Source organism: Argentina silus, assembly GCF_951799395.1.
Source record: "Argentina silus genome assembly, chromosome: 13".
NCBI lineage: Eukaryota > Metazoa > Chordata > Actinopteri > Argentiniformes > Argentinidae > Argentina > Argentina silus.
This window is the reverse complement of record NC_139667.1, coordinates 16,523,297-16,532,224: the sequence shown is the minus strand read 5'-3', so window position 1 is coordinate 16,532,224 and position 8,928 is coordinate 16,523,297. Positions and strand designations below refer to the sequence as shown.

At 41.1% G+C, this 8,928-nt stretch overlaps 1 protein-coding gene across 1 annotated transcript; it reads right to left on the bottom strand.

Annotated features, from left to right (window-relative positions):
• Window positions 1-281: 281 nt before the first annotated feature.
• LOC310813801 (glucosamine-6-phosphate deaminase 2) lies at window positions 282-6,893 on the bottom strand. Its single transcript, XM_083682924.1, has 7 exons — window positions 6,833-6,893; window positions 6,193-6,342; window positions 6,009-6,110; window positions 4,914-5,096; window positions 2,998-3,182; window positions 2,525-2,699; window positions 282-2,365 (listed from the first exon to the last, which is right to left on the bottom strand). The coding sequence occupies exons 2-7, from the start codon at window positions 6,314-6,316 to the stop codon at window positions 2,307-2,309; spliced, it is 828 nt and encodes a 275-aa protein (XP_083539050.1). The 5' UTR covers window positions 6,317-6,342; window positions 6,833-6,893; the 3' UTR covers window positions 282-2,306.
• Between the last annotated feature and the right edge of the window lie 2,035 nt (window positions 6,894-8,928).

Here is an 8,928-nt window from a genome sequence, read left to right as displayed (position 1 = left end):
GTTATTAGTTCAGTATTTGTACTACGTTGTACACTGTCAACCATATCAAATAGACAATGATTGACGGTAACTGGAAACTGGAGACCACTAATGACAAATATGCAATTTGTGGTTCATTTTAACCAATGAAGTATGTACAGTAGACTGAGTATACAGGGGTTAGGTTTTTAAGATGGTAACTAGTGGAGTGTCCCAAAGCCAAAACCATAATTATTTGCAACATTTATTGCATGCAGCGTGTCGTAAAGATCTCCTCAGTTTACAGATCAGCCACAGTCCTCTTAATAAGAATTATCTTTATTGTCATTACAAAACAGTAATTCAGTAACTTTTTAAGCCAGGTATTTGGGGCAAATGGAGTACTGTAAAACATTCATAAGGCCAATCTTACTTTAAGATTTGTGTGCTTAAAGGTAGACTCAATATGACCTACATGAAATAGCAGAACATTAATATGACGTGAAACATCTTGCTTGGGTGAAACTTCCCATGGTATTGTCATATCGCTGATTATATCTTGAACTAAAACATTTTGCGTAAATCATGCATGACACAAAATCATGCAACCAATGCTCTCAATACTTCTAAACGTTTCGATACATGGATCACCTACAAAGAGTACATATACTGAGAGCAGTGGTTGCATCTCTTTACCAGTTCACTAGTATGGCTAAGCGCAGTAAAGATGCTTAAGAACACAAATATGAACCAAAAAAGTATCTGGATAAATTGACAACACCCGAGGTGAATGAAAAATAAACTCACTTCCGAAAATCATCCTTTTAAAGAATGACCTTCCAAATCACAACAAAAGAAATGTTTCAAAAGATAATGCATTGACATCCGACGGTTGATGTAACAGCTTTGTGAGAGTAGTGCTGAAATATAACTATTACATTACATTTTGGACAAAGATACAAATTCCAGTACATCCAGTACATTGCTGATTGGAACGTAACAATGGCCTCTGGATTGTAAAGTATCATTGCTCCCTGATGACTCTGCAATATGATGTCAGCACACAACAGTGTAGCCTCCTGCTTACAGACATCAACAATTTAAAACTTCTTAGACTGCCTTCCAATAGATTTTACCAATAAAAAAAAAGTGCCAATAAGTGCCAATAAAAAAAAAGCTTTGCCAGATGTGAATTTTGTTAACGTTTGGCAGCTGGGAGTCACCCTTTTGTTTACAAACACTTTATACATTATTTAAATGTCAAAAAAAATAAAAAATGATGTCATATTGCTGAGTCTACCATTTCATGGTAAGGTTGAGATCAACCTTAAATGTGTCGAAATGTATGAATTGGTAAGTCCGTGATAAGGCAATTTTCTGTTCATGATTTGAATTTCAATTCAAATTTCAATTTCATCCGCTGAATTTACTGGCTGGAAAATAAAGTGACACCTACCAGGCAATGGACTAAAGTCTGCTTAGTCTCTATACTTTAACTTCACATCTCCTTTGCTTCATCTGAGTAGGTTTTACATCACTGGACAGTCGTAAGGGTAACACACTCTATGAGGCACACACATATGGATCCTTATTATTATGCAGTCATACACGCTTATAACAAGTCTTATAATGCACTACGAATGCATTATAACTGTATGCTCTAAGTAAAGTGTTACCGTTATAAGTATATGTGTCTGTTGGCGTGTTGCTTTCACCCATCCTCTATACATTAAGACACATCCAAGTCCTTGCTCATGGATTTGGATGCTAGAATGTGATGACATCGCTGTGTGACCCAAGGTGTCTTTGTAAGGGAGGCCACAGACTTAAGACTACGGCCATTCAATTAAATCAGTTGGAGATTAAGGCAAACCACATTGTGGGTTTACTCATGTTTATGTGTGCTTTGTTCTATGGTGTGATTTAATATCAATATCCACTAACAACTTTTGTGAGCGGAGCAGCTTCTGGAGTGTCTGTTTCTCATACAGTGTAAACGTTGAACGAACCTGCAGTTTGGTTTGCCTCTGACCTTATTGATTCAGTGACGGTGGCACATATTCTTCACATCAGTTGAAGGGGCCTTTACATTAAGCCTTCATAGTACCCTAATGGAATGTACAGTAACATGCTGAACAACACCCAGTGACAGTTTATTTCTATGGCGGAAACAGTTATGGATGTCACCAAAAGCCGTAGTCAGATCAAAGTGTTTGTAGATTTGTTAATGCGACCCTCAACTTAAGTATTGCCAAATAACCCCTCTGGCTCTGGAGGTTGAAGCCTGCAGCTCTACATCCACCATTTTTGTAAGTGTTTTGCCTTAGTCCCATTGTATTGGTCTCAGTTTATTGATCCTTTATGCTTAGTACAGGGTCCACCAGTCTGTTGTGAACGTGCATTAACCCTGAAAGGGAATGAAAACAGTTACAAAGGCTTTGTGTGAAATTGTGTTATGTGAATCTAATAGGGGAACAGAAAACACGTGATGATTTTCATCTCGAGTAGATCTTCTGAAAAACTAACCCTAAATCATAACCCCTTGTACTGTCCTATTTCAGCTTACCTTTGAAGTACTTGACCGTTTTGACGCGGAGCTCCAGTGTGGCGTCCTCATCACACACAAAGATGGTGCGTGGGTGCTGCTGGAAGGCTGAGACGGTCCACATGTGGTTGACCCCCTCCTCGATGGCTTTGTAGAGGGCAAAGGCTTTGTGTGCTCCCGTGATAAGAATCATGACCTGAAGCAATGGATAAACACAACAAAAATAATTATGTTATCACAGAAACACCTATTGCAGACTTCTCTAACTCTGGTCCCAGAGATCGACTGGACTTTATTGCTGGATGTAAACACAGAAGTTGTGAGGTGATTTAGATGCTGGGTGACATCTCTTATCTGGATGGATGGGTGACCAGAGGGTCAGATGAAATGAGGGCTGGATGGATGAATTGGTGGATTAACATAGATGGATGAATGGTTGGATATATGAAATGAATGTATGAATTTATACTGTTTAATGTATAACCGCTCCTTACCTCTCTGGCATCCATGACTGTCCCAACACCAACTGTCAAAGCCATGGTGGGAACCTTGGACAGGTCATTGCCAAAGAAACGGGCGTTGGCCACAATGGTGTCCTTAGCTAGGGTTTTCACTCTGGTCCTGGATACAAGACTGGAGCCCGGCTCGTTGAAGGCAATGTGGCCGTCAGGTCCAATACCTTGAAGGAGAGAGAGGGCGAGAGAGAATGTTATAATCAGAAAATACCTAAGGTAGCGGTAAACAGGGTATACTTGTGGCCTGGGGTGGTCTAGCACCATGGCCTACAGTGCACACGTATGCCCATGCCGGCATGGGATCGAATCCGGCCTTGCTGACATACCCTCTTCTCCTTACTTCCTCTTTCTCTACTGTCTCTGTCCAATAAAAACTGAAAAACAAATACAGGAGTGGGACTGCCCAAAAAAACGGGGTACACTTGATAGTTTGAACTCATCCAATATGTGCGTATCAGAATTCTTTTATTTGGCCAAGTATATTTGCACATACAGGAAATTGACTTGGTGAGGTTGGTGCATGGACATAAAAAACAAATTGCAAATATTGACAAGAAATTTACAAAATAGCAAAATATTAACAAAATAGCAGTAACAAATTTACAAATTTACAGAAAAGAGCAGCAGAACAATACATCTTGTAGGCTGTGTGATACTAAATGGCAATGAGGCTAGAGGCTGTGAAATGGTTGTGGGGCATGTACACTATAAATTAGAATAATTTTAAATAATAATAAATTACACTGTCAGTGCATTGTTTGTGTGACAGGGTGGGGGGTGGAAGTCCCAGTCAGTGAGAGGCAGGGGGCTTGGTTGTGAGCCCCACTGCCATGGGGAAGAAACTGTTCAGGTGGCGCGAGGTTTTAGTCTTGATTGACTGGAACCTTTTGCCGGATGGAAGTCTCTGGAAGAGGTTGTGACCAGGATGGGAAGGATCAGCGATGATCTTTCCTGCTCTCTTAATGGTCCTGGAGTGGAACAGGTCCAGGAGAGATGGCAGGTTGCAGCCAATGACCTTCTCGGCTGACCGAATGATCCGCTGCAGTCTGCCTTTGTCCTTGGCAGTGGAGGCAGCGAACCAGATTGTGATTGGATGAGATTGGATGGGCATACGTGAGCTGAGGTGTAGAACTTGGTCATCACTTTTGTTGAATTTCTTCAGCTGCCACAGGAAGAACATCCTCTGCTGGGCCTTCTTGATGGTGGAGGACAGTTTCTCATTTAGCTTGATTTAACGTTTTAACGTTTTATTCTCTTACAAAATTAGAAGTTCTAACTTTCACCAACACTTGGGGTTTTACAAGGCCAACCCAAACTATACTGTGCTGGCTCAGATATTTTGTTTTTACATTGTCCTTTCCAGCACTGTTACAGCAACTATGGTGGATGATAACCAGGCCAGCACAGTACAGCTCAGCTCGGTTCTGCTCTGTAGTGATTATTAGTCAATCTGAACGTAAGAGCAACCCCAGAAAGCATAGACTCTCGTGCCCATTATCAGTTGGCTTTCACCTTTCCATCATGATAACCTTTACTCATGACCAGAGGCTGGTTGTATTAACATACAAGTAGCCCTAACTGACATAAAGCTATCTTACTTTTCTGATGCAATTGCAGATACAGGAAAACTGCACTGTGTTCACTAAGACATTATGTTGGAGATGTAAAAGGCATTAAAACTGACACACCCAGTAAGCATGTAATTTGTACTGACTTAAAACCACACTTGTCCTGAAAACACAGCGTAAACATCAAGTGAAACCACAGTGTGGTTTTCCTTTATCTACAATTGATGAATTGATTGAATGCCTAATGAGTACATCAGTGAACATAGAGCAACGTGGAGCCAAATACGCCAATTAGCATGAGCCAAAATAAACAACCATTGAGCTGACCTCCAACAAACAGGTCAATCCCCCTAGCCTGGGCGATCTTCTGCTCGAAAGCCTCACACTCTGCCTCCAGGTCGGTGGCATTTCCATCCAAGATATGGGCGTTTGCCGGGTCAATGTCGATGTGCTTGAAGAAGTTGTTCCACATGTAGGAGTGGTAGCTCTCAGGGTGGGCCCGGGGCAGGCCTACAGTAGGAGGACAGGTTAGGGCAAGAAATTAGTGTATATGGGTGAATCACAATTGTCTACAGTTGCTTCCTATGCTCACCTCCTCTCCCTCATCTGCACTGAGCTGACAACACAATATAGGTAAACATTAACATATTAACATATGCCATTTAGATGACACTTTTATCCAAAGTGACTTACTGTATATTGCAGTGAGTGCATACATTTTTCAGTATATATGGTCCCAGTGGGAATCAAACCCCCCAACCTAAGCATCGTTAGCGCCATGCTCTACCAACTGAGCAACAGAGGACCACATGATAACACCAACAAGAATCTGCCCCGTCCTGTGCCAGTGGCCCCAGAAGTGGCCAGTGTCACCTCCCACTTCCTCAAGTGCTACATGAGCTGAGTGGACACATTCTTTCTTCCTGTAGGGTCACTCCACTATTGCACCCTAACGGCAGAGGTCAGAATGTATCCCGTGCCATTAGAGGGGCAATCTGTAATTGTTACATACATATTTGTACTTTCAAATTCTTTATATATAGTCATTGATTATTGAAGAATATAACTTATAACTTATGACTTAGTTCAACTGTCTTACTCGCATTCTTGGGTCTTAGTAAAATTAACTTTTTGGTCTACCAGCCAAGGTGGATGAGAAAATTCACCAGTCGCTGATTTTTTACAAACCCCCTTTTTTTTTTTAAACCAACATTAAGGCAAAGATCACAAAAAACACATTAGCATGATTTCTGACGCATTGAAAATTACTCCCTGCACAGAACGGGTGTTAATTTCTTTCCCTGAACATGTTTACTCAACACTTGTTTATTGTTGTTGTCTGTTTCTAAAGTTGCATTTTGATCCAACATCTGTGGTTGACCTAGGATCTCTTGCAATTTGTACCTGTAGCCTCAAACTCACCCACATACTCGTCCATGTTGAAGGTCTTCACATACTTGAAAGAGAGGTCCCCGCTCTTGTGATACTCAATCAACTTTTTGTAGCAGCCAAAAGGAGTGCTTCCTGAAAGAGAGGGAAGTGATGACTTACTAAATCTTAGACAGATGAAAAACCTACTTTCTCAACCAGTCTATAGCATACTTACCTGTAGGTAATCCCAAAGTGAAGTATCTATCAGCGGTGGGTTTGAATTGGATGATTCTGTTGCGGATGTATTTGGCTGCCCATTCGCTGGCCAGGTCGTAGTCCTCCAGGATTACCAGTCTCATTTTGGATGTGTTGGATGTGGCAAGACCTAGCCATAGAGACAATCACAATATGGAACATAAATAAATACCCCTATCAGCCTCATCAGTTCCAATCGTGCATACTGTAGTTGACTACAGGGGAGGCTTGTGGAGATAGAAATTGGAGGACGGGCATTCAATGCATTACAATGAGGCCGTCCTCTGATTTATACCTCTACCAGCCTCCACTGGTTTACTATCTTCGTACTGTGAAGTATGAACGCAGTAAGCAATGGGAACTGATGGGGCTAGGCTCACTAGTTAGCTAGCTCGCAAACAAACTAGCTAGCTAAAGTAGAGCTAGGCGTAGTTGACAGCCACAAGTTGCTGTATATCTGACACGACTTATTTCGACTGTACAAATGTCAGATACATAAAGCCTGTACTCGCCGTCGACTTCGTCTAAAGTAGAGCGTCGAACGTTGTCAGTCCAGTAGCAAAAATCTAGTTAACATTCAACACTACAAGTAAAATACATACATAGCGTCCATAACTCACCCTCCTGATCTCTTTGTGAATGGGATTCAGGACAAGCTAGCTACAGCATGATACATTTCGGATCTGCCTGCTAGAAAAAGTAAACACTAGCTAATGCCACGTGATTGGCCACCGATTGTTAATACGTCGAGGACGTGTTAATTGATTGGCTCCTTACAGTAAGGGGGAGGGAGGGGGGGAATAACATAGAATAAGATTATGAAAAACTAGAAAAATTAATTCTAGAAGAAACTTCGTGGGTTTGCAGAATCTTATTTTCGTAGTAGAAAGATTAAAGATGGTTTGAACGATAAAGGCGGTGGGCCCAAGCGTTCCATCTGCTTTAGTTTTTGAGATGATCGATCCCTGGCGAGGGAGGAGTCAGGTTTGCACGTAGGGTTGATGCAGCTAGCTAAGGAAACCTACTACTGTACTAGCACCTGGCTAGCTAGCTAGTTTGAAATCTGCAGAAGCTATGGCAATATTCATCTTCAATATTCAATCAATGTGAAAATAATGTTGCTATTCTTCAGGATATGGCTTCGAGCGATGAGTACAACATGACATGTTTATTTTTACATACATATTAAAGTACCTGTCATCTGTTTCTCATCAGGCCAGGACCATCTGTCTCATTCATACTGTCACATTATGTTATAACAGGTAATGGTAGTTGTATAAGAAGAATAACATTAACAACATATCTATAGCTGTGTCAATTTTTGGTGAAGGAGGATGGCAGAACTTCCACAATGTGCACTGCCTCTATTCGAGTACAGCTGTTATGTTGCCAGCTATATACTGCTAGGATGTTCATATATCTCCTCTTCTGCAGTGCTATGCCATATTGCTTTCATTTGGTTAATGCAATTCTCTACCCTCTCACCTGGCATCCCTGATGAGGAGGGGAGCAACTCAGCGCTGCTACCAGTGATCTGGCCCTATTCACCAATATGGACTTGATGCTGGACCTGCTCTAGACAGCAGACCTCACAACTGTAAGTATGTGGGGTCTGATGGTAATGGGACAATTGGCTTGACAGGTGTTTCTGGTAAGTCAGGTCTGTCACATAATTTGTGCAGGCATAAGAGAGCTGTCAGCATGACTTTGATTCTTGCCTTTGGAGTTTGCTATTGGTATCTGTCAACATGACAACCAAAGAGGTGTCAATGAAAGTCAGTGAAGCCAGGCTGATAAATCAGAAAAAAATCAGAAACATAGCCAAAACCTTAGTCTTGCCAAAATCAACAGTTTGGAACATCATTAAAAAGAAAAGAAGCTCCGCTATGGATGGTCAGGTTACAGTTTGCTAAAAAGTACATAAAAAGCCTGCAGAGGCTTTTACAGTAAGACAATGACCCAAAACACACTAGGGAGTTTATCAGGGCCAAAAAGTGGAAAGGTCTTGACTGGCCTAGTCAATCTTCAGATTTAAATCCAATTGAACATGCATTTCATTTCCTGATTATAAGAGGCAAAAAGACCTCAAAACAAACAACTGAAGATGGCTGCAGAATAGGTCTGGCAGAGCATCACCAGAGAAGATACCCAGCATCTGGTGGGGTCAATTGTTGACCAAATACTAAACATGAGTGATGAATTTGAACATTTCATAAATCTGTCACATTACTTTTGGGTACCCTGAAATAGGGAGACTATGCATAAAAACTGGTGTAATTTCTGAATGGTAAAACCAATATGTACACCAATACCATGAAATAAAAGCTCAGAATCTTTACTTTAACCCTTTTAGTAATTGTTTGATTTCAAATCCAAACTTTTGGAGTGTAGAGCCAAAAGAAGAAAAAATGCTTCACTGTCCCGTTACTTATGCAGGGCACAGCATTTCATGAGTAATGATTCAAACATGAAAAGTGACTCAGTACAATCAGTTCACTGAAAAGATTTGTTAAAAAAAGGAATCTTTCGTAAGCTGCACATAATACATTTTCTCCTTTATGCAGTTCCCCATTGCAGTTTCAAAGTTTAGTCAGGACTCGTGGTTTTTAACCCCACTATGAGGAGATTTCATGTGACTGGTAATCCCCTCTTATGTAGCCCCACTACCCTTGTTACGCACAAACAACAACCTCTCCAGTATTAGGTAATTGGCATG